This window comes from Scleropages formosus, chromosome 6 (genome assembly GCF_900964775.1).
Source record: "Scleropages formosus chromosome 6, fSclFor1.1, whole genome shotgun sequence".
NCBI lineage: Eukaryota > Metazoa > Chordata > Actinopteri > Osteoglossiformes > Osteoglossidae > Scleropages > Scleropages formosus.
In genome coordinates, this window is record NC_041811.1 from 1,121,782 (window position 1) to 1,141,699 (window position 19,918).

A 19,918-nucleotide genomic window follows, 5' to 3' on the forward strand; every position below is an offset into this window, starting at 1 on the left:
AACCTGAATGTTAATATACATATGGCATTGCAATTCTGCAGTCGAGGAACACTGCCTCTCCAACCTCCAGGACTATCAATAACACTTGATTGACGGCGGTCAGGTGGGCAACATTTTAGTAAAGTGAACAGATGGAGGATGTGAGTCATCAAACTCTGGAGCTTGAACTGGTGTTGATGCAGCTTGCAACCCAGTGCTCCAGTTTTATTTTGTTCCGTTGGTGTGCGTGTTGCATGTTTGGTTTTGCATTATTAATAAAGAATTCTGTACTGTCTCACTCAGTATCACTCCTTGAAACAGACACGCTTGGCATGCCACACCACACACACACACACACACACACACACACACACACACACACACACACACACACACACACACACACACACACATTTTCCAAACCGCTTGTCCCATACGGGGTTGCGGGGAACCGGAGCCTACCCGGCAACACAGGGCGTAAGGCTGGAGGGGGAGGGGACACACCCAGGACGGGACGCCAGTCCGTCGCAAGGCACCCCAAGCGGGACTCGAACCCCAGACCCACTGGAGAGCAAGACCTGGTCCAACCCACTGCGCCACCGCGCCCCCCCATGCCACACCAAATAAGTGAAAAACCTGAATATAAGACATCTTAGTTTCTGAAATTGTCCGCAAAAGAGGTAAAAATACACACACACACACACTTTCAGAACCGCTTGTCCCATACGGGGTCACGGGGAACCGGAGCCTACCCGGCAACACAGGGCGTAAGGCGGGAGAGAGGGAGGGGACACACCCAGGACGGGACGCCAGTCCGTCGCAAGGCACCCCCAGCGGGACTTGAACCCCAGACCCACCGGAGAGCAGGACTGCGGTCCAACCCACTGCGCCACCGCACCCCTCGAGGTAAAAATAGTTTTCCCTTAATTAGTCATTTTAATAATTAATTGTTTTTGGGTGTTTTGCCTGACTGTGCTCGTTTACCCAGTAATGAACTTACGGTACCCACCACTGCTCAGTGTCTTATTGTTACACACAATAATTGTCAAGTTGAAATGCTCATGTGTTTTATTGATCGCAAGCAGCAGCAAGTGAAGCATTATTTAATGTATAATATTGATGATACAGCATCTTCAGGAATGGCCAGTGTGAAAAAGCGAAGCTCCAGTTCATCTTCAGCTAAATCTTCTTCATTTGTGTGGAAATAGAGAAAAGGACTCTGCTCTGAAACAGTTACACAGATTTCCTCTCTTCATATTCATATGTGGCACACAGTAATAACAGCTCTCATTACAATGCCAGAGAAAAAGTAGTGTGTGTATGTGTGTGTGTGTGTGTGTGTGTGTGTGTTCATGACTAAATAAACAAGGTTTCTTACCAGTTGTGGACTTCAAACTACTTTGCTTTCTTTATGCTTGACACTCTCACCCCTGTAAAGAAGACAGTTACTTAATGAGGCTAAATGCAGGGAAGATAAATTAAACAATCTTTTTAATGATACATTTTTTAATTCCAAGAAGTACTTTTCTAACATTTCCAGGGGTTTCATTTATGTTTACATTTATTCATTTAGCCAACACTTTTCTCCAAAGTGACAAAACTCAATCAACAAAAGTGTGTTTATACCAGCACACACTGTATTGTACATTTATAAGTGTAAGATTGTAGTGTACATGTGAAATGTTCGAATAATGTCTAAAAATTTGGTCCATGTTGAGTTCTCAACTGGAGTGTAAAAATGGTGCATACTATCCCTGGTTAACACAGTACAGTACAATACCTGAGGAGGGACAGTACGACCATTTTTTGTCCTGATCATAGTTGGCTGTAGTGGAGCACCAGGGAATCCCAGGTAACCAGTAATCCGTAGTACAACGATTATATGTTTTACCCCCCACGGTAAAGGGGAAGACACATGAAGACTCTGCCACAGAGAGAAGGATTACATGTAAGAAAACATCACATGAGCAGATGATTTGATTTATTAAAGACAATGACTGGAGCACAAATAGAGTAGGGCAGCACTCCACTGTTGCTCTTTAAGGGAACAATAATGAAACAGAAGTAAAGGCTGTCAGTTACAGTTTTCAACTGTCTCCAAATAATAAAGTGAGAATAAGAAAATGGTGATACGTGTTATGGAAAAAAATGTTTTGGTGGAATTGCCTGTTGCAAAGAGTATAAATTTATAGTTAAGCAGAGTTCCAAAAGTTTAAAGTGTCCCCCCCCCCCCCCAATTCCATCTAATATCAGTCTTGTTCGGTCTTATCAACATGCTGTACTGAAACAAAAGCTCTGTATAAAATGATCTGGTAGCAGAGGGGAGACAATGATCAAAAACATACTAAAGTAAAATACTTCTGCTTTGAAGAATAATTCAAGGAAAGCAGAAGTACGAGTCCAAAAACCTACTTAGGCAAAGTGAAGAAATACATCAGGCCAAAAAACTACTCACGTATGAAGTCATTGTGATACAAATAATGTTTTTAATGTTTTGAACTGCTAACTGTGTGAAAAGCTTAAATGTGAACTCACTATTTTCAACCGCTTGGCTAAGTCAGCCATTACAAACATACAAAAGAGCTTCTGTTGGTTAACGAGCCAAATTCCTCCCTGAGGTTCTGATGAAGTCAACACTTATGAAAAGAGCTCTTCGTTAACATTTATTGAAATGGGAAGGGCAGCAGGTAGCATAGTGCTTACAGTAACCATGTTTGGAAGAAGAAGGACCCTGATTTGAAACCTTCTTGTTGCTGCAGTAGCCATGAGGAAGGTCCATAAAACTGACAAACATCCTGCCTTGTCTTTTCAACACAGAAGAACTAAGAGTCCATAATAACAGAAGCGCTCTGGACCTCCTTTAAATCCAGACTTAGGAAACATTGCTCTGAAATGATTTCTACAGGATGAACTATGTCACAGGTGGGACTGCTGGCTGATTCTCCTCATATTCAGCTTGATTTTGCCTCCTGACTCTCTGTCTGTGGTCTCAGCCCATCGGTAGAGTATTCTGCTCTGATTTTTGTGACTCTTTGATAAAGAGGACACTGAGAAAATGGCAGCAGAGAAAGGCAACTTAATCTTTAATTCTATTCTGATTAGCTATCTGAAATTATGCACAGAATACATGAGTACATGAGACTACCAGAGCTTTCAACAACAAAAGGTCTGCCTGAGGTTCTCTTTCCTAGCCTTCTTGAGGTGTCAAAGGGAAGATCCTCAAGTTTAATGACCCGTCATCTTCTGCTGCGTTTCTAGTAAATCTAAAAGGTAGGATGTGGTTCACACAGATATTTTGTAGAACGGAATTTTTTCCTGTTCTGTTTCTACTCAGGCTTCCTTTCTGATATGTGCTCTTTTTATGAACTCTAAAGTTTTCTGCTGTGCTGCCTATTGCTTTTTGGCGGGAGTGGGGAGGGGGGGTTGCGCTTTCCACTTTATAGTCTTTCCACTTTATAGTCTTTTATTCTGTCAAAAATTGGGACCCTGTAACAAGCTATCTGCATTCCTTGCCTGTAATGATCTCTAAGATTATTAGTCTGGATTCAGTTTTGGGCATTCCATGAAAACTGCCCTCCTCACTTTGTCAGATGGTCTCCAGTCAGCTGAAGCGACCACCCCCTCCTTGGACCTCATCCTCCTTGACCTGTCTGCAGCATTGGACACTTTTCGGATTCTACTGCCCTCTCTTGGACATCTTAGAATTAAAGGAACTGCACTGAAATGTTCTGAGTCCTTATCAGGTAGACCTTACCAAGTAGTCTGGCATAGTCATCCCTTCAACCTCTCTCACCTGGTGCTCCTCAGGGCTCAGTACTGGGCCCCATACTGGTCTCCATCTACATCTGTTCCCTCAGCCCTGTTATCACCTCCCACAGATTCTCCTACCATTACCATGCTGATGATACCCAGCTCTTCCTCTCCTCTCCAACAGACATTTCCTCATGTATCACCAGTTGCCTCTCTGACATATCTGTGTGGATGACTGATCACCACCACCAACTCAACCTCTCCAAAATGGCAATCCTTCTCATCTGGTCCATCCTCCGATTTAAAACTCTCTATCAAACAGGACAACTTGCTTCTTTCATATATTTGATAAGCTATGACCTTCAGTGTACAAATTCACTCACATCACTGCTTCTCTCAACACATTGATGACATTACCTGGTCCTGCAGATCCACCCCTATCTCACAACAAACTACACAACTCTTTGTCCAGGCCATGGTCCAGGGCATTTTATGCCTGGGCTACTGCAACTCTCTCCTGTCTGGGCTTACGACCTCTGCCGTCAAACATTTCCAGGTGATACAGAATGCTGCTGCACGAGTCATGTTTCACCTGCCGAAGCGTTTCCATGTATCTCCCCTCTTTGTCCATTTCCAGAGGCTTCCTGTCACTGCTTGCATAAACTTTAAGACTCTGATTGCAGCCTACAAAATGATCAATGGATCTGCCCCTGATATCTAGAAGACTTGAATATTTGCTAAATCATAACTGGATTGTTACGCTCCTTTACCTTTGCCCACTTGGTGCTCTCACAAACAAAAGGTCCAAAATCAAAAACAGAGAGGTTTTTGCTTCTGGCTCAATGTACTGCATTGACCTCAACCTCTCAGAACTGCTGAATCTCTTTCTACATTTAAGAAGGGTCTCAAAACTCCTCTCTTTCAGACTCACTTCTCCCCTGTTGTGCATGATAAATATGTACAATGTTACCCAACTATCCATTTACAATATTCACTTGTCCTGGTCAGGAGCCCATCCCAGAAGCACTGGATGCAAGGCTGAGTGGGGTACACCCTGGACAGGGTATCAGTCCATCACAAGGTAGCACTCACACACTACAGGCAATTTCAACATCACCAGTTCACCTGATCTGCATGTCTTTGATCAAACCCATGTTCTCTTGCACCACCTAGGTGCTGTAAAGCAGTACTACTATTTGCTGTGCCACTATGCTGCTCTGTACAATTTGATCTTTTTAATATTAAAAAAAAAAAAACCCTCTATATGAAGAAACTCATGTAACCTGTACTGATTTATTCAGTGGTAAGACACATACTGACTCTACTCGAGTCCTGTGTCTGCATCTAGATCTCTCCTGTTGGTGTAATGCACTTCTGTATTGTTCTCTGAGATGTATGTCGCTGAGGAGCATCTGCGAAATGAAAAAAAATCTAAATTTAATGTCTATTCTATCCTTGGGGGTCTCTGAGGGGAAGGGTTAGTCAGAGATGTTTACTTAGGAATTAAGAGGTGCATTCCCTATCCCACACTTGTAAATAAAGAGGCAACTGACAGGCTCTCTGTGAGGGGGTGGGTGGACCAACAGAGTCTGTATTTTTCTGTTTATCACTGGACATTAGATTTTTAGTCTCTCCCCCCCCACTCTGATCTTCTCTCTTTCATACTTCACTCAGATATGTGTTCTACATCTTGTTTTGATAATATGGCAGACTACCACTATTACTACACAGGCACACATTGTCTGGAGCTGCTTGTCCCAGGTGGGGTAGCAGCGAACTGGAGCCTAACCCGGCAACACAGAGCGCAAGGCTGGAGGGGGAGGGGACACAACCAGGACAGGACGCCAGTCTGTCACAAGGCACCCTAAGCAGGACTTGAACCACAGACCCACCAGAGAGCAGGACTGTGGTAAAACCTGCTGCACCACCACACCCCCCAGATTCTTGACATTTTACTGTAAATCAGTTGCACTTCCCTTTAAAATCACTACACTACCTCACTAATCAGAGGTAGGAAGAATTTCATGCTGTATGTTCAAACACTCTAAAGTGGAAAGTCAGTCTGTCGAATGATGCATTTGTAGCGTATTAGGTTTTGTCATCTTCGTTTCATTTAGCTTCATTATCCACTTTTAATATTAATCATATTTTGTTATTTTGGTCTGTAAATTAGAATACTTGGCTAAATTAATTAGTACTTATGCATTTGTTATACATTTACATTTATTCATCTAGCAGACACTTTTCTCCAAAGCAGCCATGAGTGGACACTGTACAGAGCTTAATTGACACCTTTTTGCCCAAGGTGACTTATAGTGGCAGATACACTACAGTACAGTGAGTCGCTCGTCTACACACCAGTGAAACACACACTATAAGTGCTGAATGAATGAAGGAATGAATGAATGAATGAATTGGGGCCACAGCTTTCCACTCTTGGTATGTTTTAATGTAAATGTACTATTTACAATGTATTCTTATAACGAAAACTACAACGTATTCTTCCCTAAAACTACTCTGAAAAGTATGAGTATCTGCTCACCTGTTACTACTCACCTCTGTCTGCTAAAGTTCAGCGATCAGGAGAAAAACTTACCAGGCAGCCAGGTGTCTAGAACAATAAAAACATGCAATCGGCATCATTAAAACATCACAACATGTGCTGTCAAATGAAGAAGGATGCTTTAATGAGATATTTAGTCAATTCAGTATGGCGATACATGCATCACAACATGTCGTGTCGAATGAAAAAGGATGGAGGGTCCAGTTAAAACTCAGCAATTGGATCCATCCTCGCCCTGCCTCGGTGATTTATAGCAGTGACACATCTATATTATTCTCGAGCTACTGAACATGCTGTGGTGAGATGTGACTGAAGCTCACATTGATTCGTATTCCCCAGGCAATAGCCCCACAGCCGGTCCTGGTCATAGTCAGAGGTGAGTGAACACCACAGCCGCTCATGCTTGGAATCCACTGATGTACACGAAAAGTACAGCTGTCCATTGTATTTAAAGGGAAACACGCAGTAATTTGGAGAAATATCGTATTCTGTTGAAATATGAAAAACATAAAAGTATAAAACAGCACAATACTTTTCATGCAATATAAAATTAAAGTGTACAAAGCAATACAAAAATGCCATAAAATAATCAGAAAAACTGAGAATTGCTGAATTTAATACTCATGTGCAGATAATGGGTAGCAGTTATCAAATACTAACAGATGGATGAATGGACCTTCCCAGTCCTGAAACAGAAACAATTATATTCTTACCTACGATCTTTGTTTTCCATGAATCTGAAGACAAGAAATGTGAATTATTGTAAAAACATACTGACCTAATAATCCCATTTTAGAATATAAGCAATCCTCTGAGTGCAACTCACGGAATTAGCCTAGGCATTGAAAACCATCAGTTTTTTTTTCTTTTTAAGAAGTGAAGCTTCTGAATTTCATGCATTGCTGTATGTGCTGAGATATGGCACAGCTGCAGCTAACATCTCCATACCCAGTGCACATTGCTCAATAATACCTCAAAGACATAATACTTTGAAATATAACTATTGCAAAGATGGCAAAGAAAAGAAATTATGCTGCACTGTGGCACAATAAATTATTTGCATGTAGACATTATTCTTGACTGGAGCAAAAGAATGCATTCATCGACAAAGTAAGGAATGCAGTTTTATATACCAATTATCTGTCCACTGATGGCAGATATGAGAAGGAAAGTCACGGCCACTTGCAGCATTTTTGACACCCAGGTCAAGAAGATCAAGACACTCAGGTCAGGACAATTTCCCTGCAAGCTTGGCCTGAACACTGTAAACTGTAAAGAGGTAGGGATTAGCGATCAGCAGCTGTCTGGCAGAAACAGTTAAAGAGAGAAAAGTTCAAACCAGAGCACTGCTGTGGTCCCAGAAAAGACCAATCAGTATTTAATTAGTCTAATCTTACACTTCAGTCTAAGATCCAGTTTCCTGACACAGGATAATTCCCACTGGACAAAAAAGTAAATGGGAGCCTTTAGCCTCTGATGATCAATACTAGTTAACTTTGTTGACTCCTTTATCCACAATGGTTTACAGTGATTTACCTATTTTAATCCATTTCCCTGTATTATTTCAAGGTAAGTACCTTGATCGCAGGTGCTACAGACAGAAAGTTAGTTATCTTCTGATTCAAATGAAATATCTCTAAACATTACAGTGCTTTTATAACCAGACCCCACACATTTGCATGATTTTTGTGATGACACCCAGTAATATTCTGTAAACCTACTCATTGCTTTCTACAGGACAAATTAAAACACTCACCTTCAACAGATGTTCAGAAGGTTTTTTAATTCTGGCGAGATGAAATGCAAAAGTGTCTGAAGACCAGTCTTTAAGTCTCCCACACTTTTATACCTGAAAATGCTGCTGGAAAACTACACAGACGACCCTCTTAGCCTATCATGAATCAAGTGATGAAGATGAATCCATATATGGACTATTGTCAGTAAGTTCCTCAGAAAACATTTTATCACACATCAACTTATCACAGTTCTACAGTAAAGCAGAGAAATGTGCCCATAAATTTACACTCAGCATGATTCTGTATAAGAAACAGCCAAAGTTCTGCTTCTCCATATGTCCTCCAGACTGTTGAAACCAATGTGTCCAACATCTGTAGACCTGAGCCTAACACACAGACTTTTGTTCTGTCTTACTGTGTTGGAAACATAGCTGGTTTAACCTGAAATATCAGATGCATGTTAGTTTTATATACAAAGCTGTCTAATTTTACTTTTACTGTATCAATTAAGATGAAGTACCTTGATCAAAGGTTCTGCAACAGATTAATCTCACTATTATGCACCTGGTGAAACAAGACTTGCAGGTGTTTTCTGTGGAACATGCGTTAGTTTCTGTTCTTTTTTGATTTGATCTGATCATTTTTGTTTGATAAGAACATTCCATTGACAATGACTGTGACCAATCACATTGTCTTGAACTCAGGTTGTTAATACATATTCATTTATTCATTTTAGGAAGATACAGAAATACAGTCAACAAGGAGGGATTTAGGGATTCTGCCATATCAACATGCAATTTAATGGTACATTTAATGCAATTCAAACTGCATAATGTATTACAGGCATTCTTGCACTTCATGTCTTTTGCTTGACAAAGTTTCAAGAGCTCAATTCTGGGATTTTTATTGTTCCAGATAAATCTAGAGATCTAGGCTGCCATGACCCCAGGGGTGAAATCCCGGATGTACCCCAGAGGCGCCACTTTACATCCATCTAATTGCATCAACACACCTGGCCCCAACTGACAATATGACCAGCTCTCAGTCCTGTGAAAGGGCTGAAGTCATGTCACTGGTTTGTAGGTTCTTGATGAGTTCTTTACTGCTTCCTGCAACAACCTAGTGATACATGTTCACTATTCACTGACTTGTTTCCCAAGTTACTATAGCAGTGTGTTTCTGTTCCCATCCTCAGCTCCAGTCCTGTCCGCACTAGTCCTTCGTGATCCTCACCAGATCCCGTATTTCAAGTCCGTCTACGTCACACCTCTGTGTATTAGCTTTGTGCATGTAACCCTGTTTCATCGACTGTAAGAACACACTGTACGTCTCTTTATTCCATGTTCGTACTGTCACTCTTGCACTAACTTTCATGATTTGCATTCTGCACTTTGTTTTATACACTCTGCTATTGAGATCATTGCACTTTAACGTCCATGTCCAGACATTACAGTAAAATACGTCCATGAACGTTTCACATCCGGCTGTCATAAAGGTATCTAAAAATTAATTTGACAAGTAACAGGGCAGATTCTGAAATGGGTATAGCAGCTGAGGTAAATCATTCATCCAGACAATGCCAATCCTACCAATTGTTGAAATAGGTAAGGAAGTCCAGGAGGACAAATCATCTTTTATCTTCTTCATAAGTGACAAATAGCTGGCGTATAGAAGGTGATGAAGATCAGGAATGAAATGGTATCTAAAACCAGAGCTGAGCAGTTTAAAGAGGAAACATCAGGTGGAATGAAGAGAAGTATTCAGCTGCACAGCCATAATTTTAGAGAGATTCCTTTTAAAACAGAAAGCTTACTATAATATTACTTTTAAAACTGCAGAAACTGATGTCTGAGGATTACTGAAGTATAGCAGTACATTCTGCCAAATGTTCAATCATAAAAGTGAATAGTGATAGATCATTGCATGGGACAGATTGTGCAAAGGCAGGAGAGGGGTTGTTAATACCTATTAGTGGTGACATAGAGCTGGAAAGAGACGAAGAAACAGAGACCAGTGGAGTAACAGAGAAGACAGGATAGCTACAGTTTTAGAGAAGACAAGGTCAAGGTGGTTGCCAGCCTTGTCAGTAGCAGAGGACTGGGACAAAAAGAGGTCGAAGGACTGCAGGAGTGACAGAAGGCCGCTTGTCTGAATGTCTTCTATATGTAGGCTGAAGTCATCCAGGAGAATCAACAAAGTGTTGTCATCTAGGAGAGAGCGCAACAAGATGTCGAGGTCATCCAGGAAGTGGCCAGGAGGGCCAGAAGGGCACACGAGTGTGATTAAGCAATGATACAGACAGCATTCATTTCAAAAGAGGACAGGTCTAGCAGGAGGACAGGGAGAGCAGAATATTTTCACTGTGGAGAGATGTAGTGTAATATAATGTATGTTTGTAATGTAACGGGAGGCATGGTTGCCCATAGTGTGGATGAGTGAACCACTGTAAGTAGTGTATCCAGCAGTGTAAGTCACCTTGATGAATAAGGTGTGTGGGCTGATAACACCACATAGCGTTCACTGGAAGTCGCTTTGAGAAAAGCATCTGCTAAACAAACAAATGTAAATGTAGATGAGCAGTCCTGTCCCACATCTCCACCTCTGCCAGATAGATGTGCGGTGTGGGAGAATGAGGTAATCCAGGTTTCTGTTAGGGCCAGGAGGTCAAGCGAGGGGTGGAAGGCATAGGCCGGGATGAAGTCAGCCTTTCTCACAGCAGGCTGGAAGTCCCAGTGTCCCATGGAGAGGGTGAAAGAGGGTGGAGGGCTTGACAGAGAAGGAAACACCAGTTTTTGTAGCAATGCGAATATCTGGATGTCTGATGTAGGTGAAATTATAAACTTAGGTTACAGCAGCTTCGGTGGGCTCACCACCTGCCGGAGAGACCGTAAGGGGCCGGTGCATTGTGATTTGGGCGGTGGTCGGGGCCGAGTGCCCGGCCGACCCAAACCTCGGGCGCCAATTCTGGTCTTTGGGACTTGGAATGTCACCTCATTGGCGGGGAAGGAGCCTGAGCTGGTGCGGGAAGTTGAGAGATACCGTCTAGATATAGTCGGGCTCACTTCCACTCACAGCTTGGGTTCTGGAACCACTCTTCTCGACCAAGGGTGGGCTCTCCACTATTCTGGCGTTGCCCAGGGTGAGAGGCGGCGGGCAGGTGTGGGCTTATTAATAGTCCCCCAGTTTAGCCGCTATGTGTTGGAATCTACCCCGGTGAATGAGGGTCATCTCCCTGCGCCTTCGGGTCAGGGAACGGTCTCTCACTGTCGTTTGTGCTTATGCGCCTAGTGGCAGTGTAGAGTACTCGGCCTTTTAGAGTCCCTGGGGGGCGTGCTGGAAAGCGCACCCACTGGGGACTCTGTCGTTCTACTGGGGGACTTTAACGCCCACGTGGGCAGCCACAGTGACACCTGGAGGGGCGTGATTGGGAGGAACGGCCTCCCTGATCTGAACCCGAGCGGTGAGTTGTTATTGGATTTCTGTGCTAGTCACGGTTTATCCATAACGAACACCATGTTCATGCATAAGGGTGTCCATCAGTGCACTTGGCAGCAGGACACCCTAGGTCCGAGGTCGATGATTGACTTTGTAGTCGTTTCTTCTGACCTTCGGTCATATGTTTTGGACGCTCGGGTGACGAGAGGGGCTAAGCTGTCAACTGATCACCACCTGGTGGTGAGTTGGATTCGATGGCGGGGGAAAAAGCTGGACAGACCTGGCAGGCCTAAACGCATAGTGAGGGTCTGTTGGGAACGTTTGGCGGAGGCCCCTGTCAGAGAGGTCTTCATCTCCCACGTCCAACAGAGCTTCAACCAGGTCCCGAGGGAGGTGGGGGACATTGAGTCTGAATGGACTATGTTCCACACCTCCATTGTCGGGGCGGCAGTCCAGAGCTGCGGCTGTGAAGTCTCCGGCGCCTGTCGCGGTGGCAATCCCCGAACACGGTGGTGGACACCGGAGGTAAGGGATGCCGTCAAGCTGAAGAAGGAGTTCCATCGGGCCTGGCTGGCTCATGGGACTCCTGAAGCAGCTGACAGGTACCGACAGGCCAAACGGAGCGCGGCTCTGGCAGTCGCCGCGGCAAAAACTTGGGCCTGGGAGGAGTTCGGTGAGGCCATGAAGGAAGACTTTCGGTCGGCCTCAAAGAGATTCTGGCAAAGCGTCCGGCGACTCAGGAGGGAGAAGAAGTGTTCCGCCAACACTGTTTACAGTGGAAGTGGTGCGCTGCTGACCTCAGCTGACGATGTCCTTGGGCGGTAGAAGGAGTACTTTGAGGATCTCCTCAATCCCTCCGACACACCTTCCGTAGAGGAAGCTGAGGCCTGGACTTGGAGGGGGACTCGTCCATTACCCTGGCTGAAGTTGCTGAGGTAGTCAAAAAAACTCCTCGGTGGCAAGGCTCCGGGGGTGGATGAGATCCGCCCCGAGTTTCTCAGGTCTCTGGATGTTGTGGGGTTGTCTTGGCTGACACGCCTCTGCAGCATCGCGTGGAGTTCAGGAACGGTGCCTCTGGACTGGCAGACCGAGGTGGTGGTCCCTCTTTTTAAGAAGGGGGACCAGAGATTGTGTTCCAACTATAGAGGGATCATACTCCTTAGCTTCCCTGGGAAAGTCTATGCCAGGGTACTGGAAAGGAGAATCCGACCGATAGTCGAACCTCGGATTCAGGAGGAGCAATGCGGTTTTCGTCCTGGCCGAGGAACACTGGACCAGCTCTATACCCTCACTAGGGTGTTGGAGGGTTCGTGGGAGTTTGCCCAACCAGTCCATATGTGTTTTGTGGACCTGGAGAAGGCATTCGACCGTGTCCCTCGTGGCATCCTGTGGGAGGTACTTCGGGATTATGGGGTCCGGGGCTCATTGCTACGGGCTGTTCGTTCCCTGTATGACCGGAGCAGGAGCTTGGTCCGGATTGCCGGCAGTAAGTCAAAACTGTTCCCGGTGCATGTTGGACTCCGCCAGGGCTGCCCTTTGTCACCGATTCTGTTCATTATCTTCATGGACAGAATTTCTAGGCGCAGCCAGGGAACGGAGGGTGTCTGTTTTGGTGGCCGCGAGATCTCGTCTCTGCTTTTTGCGGACGATGTGGTCCTGTTGGCTTCATCAAGTCAAGACTTGCAGCGTGCACTGGGGAGGTTTGCAGCCGAGTGCGAAGCGGCGGGGATGAGAATCAGCACCTCCAAATCCGAGGCCATGGTTCTCAGTCGGAAAAAGGTGGATTGCCCACTCCGGGTTAGGGGGGAGTTGCTCCCTCAAGTAGAGGAGTTTAAGTATCTCGGGGTCTTGTTCACGAGTGAGAGAAAATTGGAGCGGCAGGTTGACAGGCGGATCGGTGCGGCGTCCGCAGTAATGCGGTCATTGTACCGGTCTGTTGTGGTGAAGAGGGAGCTGAGTCGTAAGGCGAAGCTCTCAATTTACCAGTTGATCTACGTTCTTACCCTCACCTATGGTCATGAACTCTGGATCATGACCGAAAGAATGAGATCGCGGATACAAGCGGCAGAAATTACTTTCCTCCGCAGAGTGGCTGGGCGCACCCTTAGGGATAGGGTGAGGAGTTCAGTCACCCGGGAGGAGCTCGGAGTAGAGCCGCCGCTCCTCCGCATCGAGAGGAGCCAGTTGAGGTGGCTCGAGCATCTGTTCCGGATGCCTCCTGGACGCCTCCCTGGTGAGGTGTTTTGGGCATGTCCCACTGGGAGGAGGCTTCGGGGCAGACCCAGGACACGTTGGAGAGATTATGTCTCCCGGCTGGCCTGGGAACGCCTTGGGGTTTCCCCAGAGGAACTGGAGGAGGTGTGCGGGGAGAGGGAAGTCTGGAGGACTCTGCTTGGACTGCTGCCCCCGCGACCCGGCCCCGGATAGCGGAGGAAGATGGACGAATGGATGGAGGTTACAGCAGACAACTTTGATATCAAACTTGTTTGGCGTATGAGCTCTTGCAGAACTCACGTAGAAGCGGTGGCCTCCCTTGGTGGACTCCAACAGGTTGACTTCCTTCCCTTTGCATCACGACGCTACCATTGTCTGTCAGCTACTGACACATGAAGCTCACTAATTTATGTCAGCTGAAAGCTGAAATTAAAACTATTCTGTGAATAGGAGGAAAACAAAGGGGGGGGGGGGGGGGTATGATTATTCTAAACCCTCATAGGTCACACATTGTGAAGAAGAATTCCCAGAGATCTGAAACCACAAAGAAAATAGCTCTTTGCAAAAGAATGAAACATCTAAAGGACATGCAAAAGAGATCTCTGTGGGAAGATTGGTGAAGTCCTACACCCTCATCATAACATCACTTTTATTATGTTGAGAAGAAGCAATGGGCATAAAAAAAAAAAAAAAAACTTTGCTACAAGAAGTGTCCCCAAGCTCACATACAGTCACAGCTGAGGATAGGAAGAATCTCAGTCAAAACCAAAGACACTAGCTGAAAACATCAGACCATATTTCACAGGATGATCTCAAGGAAAACACATCGTCAACAGCTGAGAAATTTCAGTCTCCAAGTGATGTAGATGTAGAGAAGCAGAAAGATGAAAGGTAATTAAATGTTCATAAAGACTGAATTTGTAGCCTGAATAAAGATAGTGTGTATATTACATTAAATTGACTTAAATGGGTGTTGTTTAAAGGAAAATACATTTAAGGAAATTTGTTATGATTCGTCCTAACGGGTTTCCAAACTGCAAATATGGCTGATGGGAGTATGATGCAATGTTTTTATAGAGTGTAAAGAATTGCCACAGCTGGTTGTTTTCGGATGCTGGAGTTGAATTACATAAATGTGCACGTTCACCGTTACAAAAGCTGTGGTTTACAACTACATACAAGTCCACCTGTCTTTTGCTGTTGGTTTGTGCCTGTGATTATATCCTCAACACAAGACAGGAGACCATGTCTTCAAGGCCGTCCCCAGAACACCCTCTTTAAAACTGACCCATGACACCTCCCTGTTCCCACAATGCCCTAGGACAGTGACTAGCCCATCAGTCAACCCTTTGTTTCATTCATGTTCCAAGGAAGAACATTACTGTTAAGAAACCAGTCACATGAAGATTAACTGTCTGTGGGCATTTTAAAAAATAACGTGCATTTACCATTGGCTGTAACAGCAGCTCAAGAAGGAGGGAAAGCTCACTACACCTGATGTCACTGAGAAAGATATGCTGCAGCAGCTAAAAAAAATTATGCTGAACATCAGTGACACTTTTGAAGCAAATGTGCACAAGCCTTCAAAGGACAGTGTTGTTGGCATCATGTTAAACATTTGGAGTAAAACAACGTACATGTAAATGAATGTCAGAAGAAGATGGCGAAATGATCATGCTGCAAATAGAATGCGATAAGAAGGTCAAAACCAGTGATCACCAGCTTGAAGATGAGTGTGAACAGTTGCAAAGGAAAATGGAGCTACATGTGAAAGTTGTGCTGAAATGACTGAATTGGAGAAGCAGTTGCCACTAAAGCAGGAACTGCCTGAACTGACAGCACCAGTGCAAACTGCACCTTCACCTCCTCTTGTGCAGAGGAAGGAGTTCATGCCTTCATCTCCAATCGGCTTTCCTACTGCAGCTCCTTGCTCTTCAACAGCCCTGCTTGACTGCCACCAGCATCAGAAGATACTGTCATATTATTATAATTATTCACTCAGACTGGCTACACATTCTATCTGTCTTGTATAGATATGATTTTAAAATACTACCCAGAAGGTATAAAGAATTTCCAAGAACAGCCCCATCTTAGCACATCAGCCTTTTGACCTGATAACTGTAGGTGGCAAAGCATTCAGCTAGAAGGCCCCTAAATTATGGAACATTCAAGCTACAGCTTTGAAAGGCATCTCTTCCACTGCAGTTTTCAAGTCTAGATTAAAATCTATAATTTCTTTAAACTTTTCAGTTGCCTGTCCTTTTTTCTTTTCAAGTGCCTGATTCCCTTTATTTTAAAAGCTTACATGTTTAAATCTCAAAGTGAAAAAATGCATAGAATTTTCTTGAAAGATGTATGTAAACACATGCCTTTGTTTTTATTTATTATTTCATCTACTATTTTAACCCAAATTCATATTGTCAGAATAGCTCAGTGTGATTTTGCCCAATTTCAGTGTTTTGTTGCGTTCCATTTGGCCCGTCGGAACCCGTCAGCTGCTTCAGGAGTCCCATGAGCCAACCAGGCTCGATAGAACTCCTTCTTCAGCTTGACGGCATCCCTTACCTCCGGTGTCCTCCACCGTGTTCGGGGATTGCCGCCGCGACAGGCGCCGGAGACTTCACAGCCGCAGCTCTGGACCGCCGCCCCGACAATGGAGGCGTGGAGCATAGTCCATTCAGACTCAATGTCCCCCACCTCCCTCGGGACCTGGTTGAAGCTCTGTCGAAGGTGGGAGATGAAGACCTCTCTGACAGGGGCCTCCGCCAAACGTTCCCAACAGACCCTCACTATGCGTTTAGGCCTGCCAGGTCTGTCCAGCTTTTTCCCCCGCCATCGAATCCAACTCACCACCAGGTGGTGATCAGTTGACAGCTCAGCCCCTCTCGTCACCCGAGTGTCCAAGACAAATGGCCGAAGATCAGAAGAAACAACTACAAAGTCGATCATCGACCTCCGACCTAGGGTGTCCTGCTGCCAAGTGCACTGATGGACACCCTTATGCATGAACATGGTGTTTGTTATGGATAAACCGTGACTAGCACAGAAATCCAATAACAACTCACCGCTCGGGTTCAGATCAGGGAGGCCGTTCCTCCCAATCACGCCCCTCCAGGTGTCACTGTGGCTGCCCACGTGGGCGTTAAAGTCCCCCAGTAGAACGACAGAGTCCCCAGTGGGTGCGCTTTCCAGCACGCCCCCCAGGGACTCTAAAAAGGCCGAGTACTCTACACTGCCGCTAGGCACATAAGCACAAACGACAGTGAGAGACCGTTCCCTGACCCGAAGGCGCAAGGAGATGACCCTCATTCACCGGGGTAGACTCCAACACATGGCGGCTAAACTGGGGGCTATTAATAAGCCCACACCTGCCCGCCGCCTCTCATCCTGGGCAACGCCAGAATAGTGGAGAGTCCACCCTTGGTCGAGAAGAGTAGTTCCAGAACCCAAGCTGTGAGTGGAAGTGAGCCCGACTATATCTAGATGGTATCTCTCAACCTCCCGCACCAGCTCAGGTTCCTTCCCTGCCAGTGAGGTGACATTCCAAGTCCCAAAAACCAGAGTTGGCACCCGAGGTTTGGGTCGGCCAGGCACTCGGCCCCGACCACCGCCCAAATCACAATGCACCGGCCCCTTACGGTCTCTCTGGCAGGTGGTGAGCCCACCGAAGAAACTCTCGACATAACCCCGTCAATCTTTACAAGAAATGGTATTACCTTCAAGCGTACCGATTGTGTCAAGGATTTGAGTGTCCTGCTGGATGGAAAGCTGTCATTTGTATCGCATGTAAATGCTTTGACTAAGTTGTGCTTCCTTCAATTAAGAAGCATAGCTAAAATGCAGCGATTCCTTTGTAGACGGGATTCTGAGAAACTGGTTCATACTTCTGTTTCCAGCAGGCTGGATTACCGTAATGCTTTATTGTCGGGTTGTCCGTACCAGACTGTATCCAGGCTACAGTTGGTACAAAATGCTGCTGCGACAATTGTTACTAGAACCAGGAAGTACGACCATATAACACCGGTACTTAAATCCTTGCATTGTCTCCCGGTCTCTTATAGCGTTGATTATAAAATCCTACTTTTGACCTATAAGGCAATACATGGCATTGCTCCGGCTTACCTTTTATGAGATCATTAATTTTTCTATCCCAGGACGATATCTCCATTCATTAGATGCAGGTTACCTTAAAGTACCTGTGATCAATTAGACCTCAGTAGGAGGTCGCGCCTTTAGTTTTAGAGCACCTAAACTGTGGAATAGTCTACCAGTTACTGTCAGAAATGCCCCGTCTGTTTCTGTTTTTAAATCCCGACTTAAGACTTATATGTTCACTCAGGCATTCCACCTCGTAATGTAATTCAACCTGCCTTGGTTATTTATTTTATCACCTTTACAAAAATGCATTTTAAATTTACCTAAGTAACAAATTACTAACTCTGTCCTATCTTCTCGTTGAGCACTACTTCGCTACATAAGACCTAAGAAGGCCGGCCAGTGGTGACAGACGAATCCCGTGCTGACAGAGGGTGATCGATCGAGACGTTCCATGCCGAGCTGGGGATCCAAGACAACATTTACCAACATTATAATTACTTGTTAAACACTGGCTTACAAATTCTTACTTTCTAGAATGCCCAGGAGGGGTGGGCAACCACTGGCCCGTAGACCCCCAGAGGTTTTTTTTTTCCTCCCTCAACCTTCAGTTGGTAGTTTTTGTTCCTTTCCCCGGTGGCCAATAGGTATACTTATAGCTCTATAAGTTCTTCATTATGGTAGCCATTAGTTCACTGTCTTCTTTGTTTGTATCAGTTTTTCTTGCTGTATGCTTGTGTTAAAGCACTCTGTGTCACTGTGTGAGAAGAGCGCTTTCTAAAAAATAAAAATAAATAAATAAATAAATATTTCAAGTGTAGACATTTACCTACTTTTGTCTTTCCAGCATAATCTAAAATTTTACAGATGCGAAGTCATCGGACACGTGAAATGTGGAATGCACCTGTCCAATGGACAATCAAACACAAAACATTAACAGGGAGCCCCGAACACTGTTCATATTAAAGAAGCAAACATCACGAGAAGATATGAAATATCAACACTTTTGCAATGACGGACAGAAGTGCAGATGGTGCCAAATCAGCCCTGTGGCTCAAGTGCATGGAGTGTGAGTGTGTGTGTGCGCAAGTGTGTCAATCCTGTTTCTCTTCGAGGGCCATACACAGTGTGGCCTTGCGACAAACAGATAAGCCCCAAACCGACACTCTGAAGGCCCACAAGTAGCGACTCATGATGCTTTTAGACCTGGAACACCACATGGCAGTTATTCATGGCATTTACTGAGACGCTCTGCAGACTGCCCCAGCACACACTTCCAGGCCTTTGCAGCTTCTTTTCAGAGCTGCAGGTTTAAAGGCATTATGGTCTCATAAGTCCTGCCGTGTCTCTGTAAACTTACCACGTGCTTATAAGAGGTGTTTTTAAGGAATCCGGAATATTACATGGATCAGCATTGACAGGTGTGCTAAATCAATGTCTCAATTATCATATTTTTATTAATCGTGACCCAGCAGTTGTATTTACAAACAGAGTAAAAACCAGAGTTCTGGTCCCAATCACAGGTTGAGGATGCAGTGTATGTAGCCTGCAAAAATAAAAGGTCACACACTCGTACCAGCTCCTCTTGTAGGACTCATGGATACAGACAGCAAGTGATGCTGCTGCTGTTTGAGTCAGGATGGGTCAGGCCTGGTATCCAAGTCACCACAAATAAGCACTGATCCATCTGTCTCACTGTCATGTCACTTTTATAGTTCGATGCCATGTGTTGGCATTCAAGCTTGCAGTTTGTTTGGATCGTGAACGCATGACAGGGTGCACAGGTTTTCTTTTACGTTAAACTTTCAAATAAATCAACACCTTTCAAATAGGGCATGAAATTTAGTTATTCATTTAGTAGATGCTCTTTTCCAAAGCAACTTCCAATGAACTCTATGTAGTGTTATCAACCCACACACCTTATTAACCAAGGCGACTTGCATTGTGTCACGCTCCCAGGAACGAGCGGAGTGGCAACACCTGTGACTAATTGACTCACAGGATAAAAGAAGCTCTGGGTCAGCAAAACAATGTGGATTCTTGCAAATGCTGTTGTGCTTTTGCAGTATCAGCAATTGCTTGTTCTGTATCTATGGTCTCTGTTCCTAATCTTTGCCTGTTTTCTGACTACTGAATTTGCCTTGCC

At 44.8% G+C, this 19,918-nt stretch overlaps 1 protein-coding gene across 1 annotated transcript; it reads right to left on the reverse strand.

Moving 5' to 3' along the window:
• Positions 1–1,121: 1,121 nt before the first annotated feature.
• On the reverse strand, positions 1,122–8,087 carry LOC114910772 (matrix metalloproteinase-9-like). The gene is made up of 8 exons (XM_029253254.1): positions 8,049–8,087; positions 7,426–7,561; positions 7,006–7,029; positions 6,613–6,780; positions 6,326–6,340; positions 1,760–1,903; positions 1,358–1,409; positions 1,122–1,167 (listed from the first exon to the last, which is right to left on the reverse strand). The coding sequence occupies exons 2-7, from the start codon at positions 7,481–7,483 to the stop codon at positions 1,375–1,377; spliced, it is 444 nt and encodes a 147-aa protein (XP_029109087.1). The 5' UTR covers positions 7,484–7,561; positions 8,049–8,087; the 3' UTR covers positions 1,122–1,167; positions 1,358–1,374.
• Positions 8,088–19,918: the final 11,831 nt, after the last annotated feature.

What these genes read in the sequence shown, in the direction of transcription:
- LOC114910772 (XM_029253254.1), bottom strand. Translation starts at nt 7,483, where the DNA reads ATGCTGCAAGTGGCCGTGACTTTCCTTCTCATATCTGCCATCAGTGGA. An exon ending in CATCAGTGGACAGATAATTG is followed by an intron (nt 7,030 to 7,425) that starts GTATATAAAACT and finishes TCTTGTCTTCAG; the next exon opens with ATTCATGGAAAACAAAGATC. An exon ending in GTCGTACTGTCCCTCCTCAG is followed by an intron (nt 1,410 to 1,759) that starts GTATTGTACTGT and finishes TCTTCTTTACAG; the next exon opens with GGGTGAGAGTGTCAAGCATA.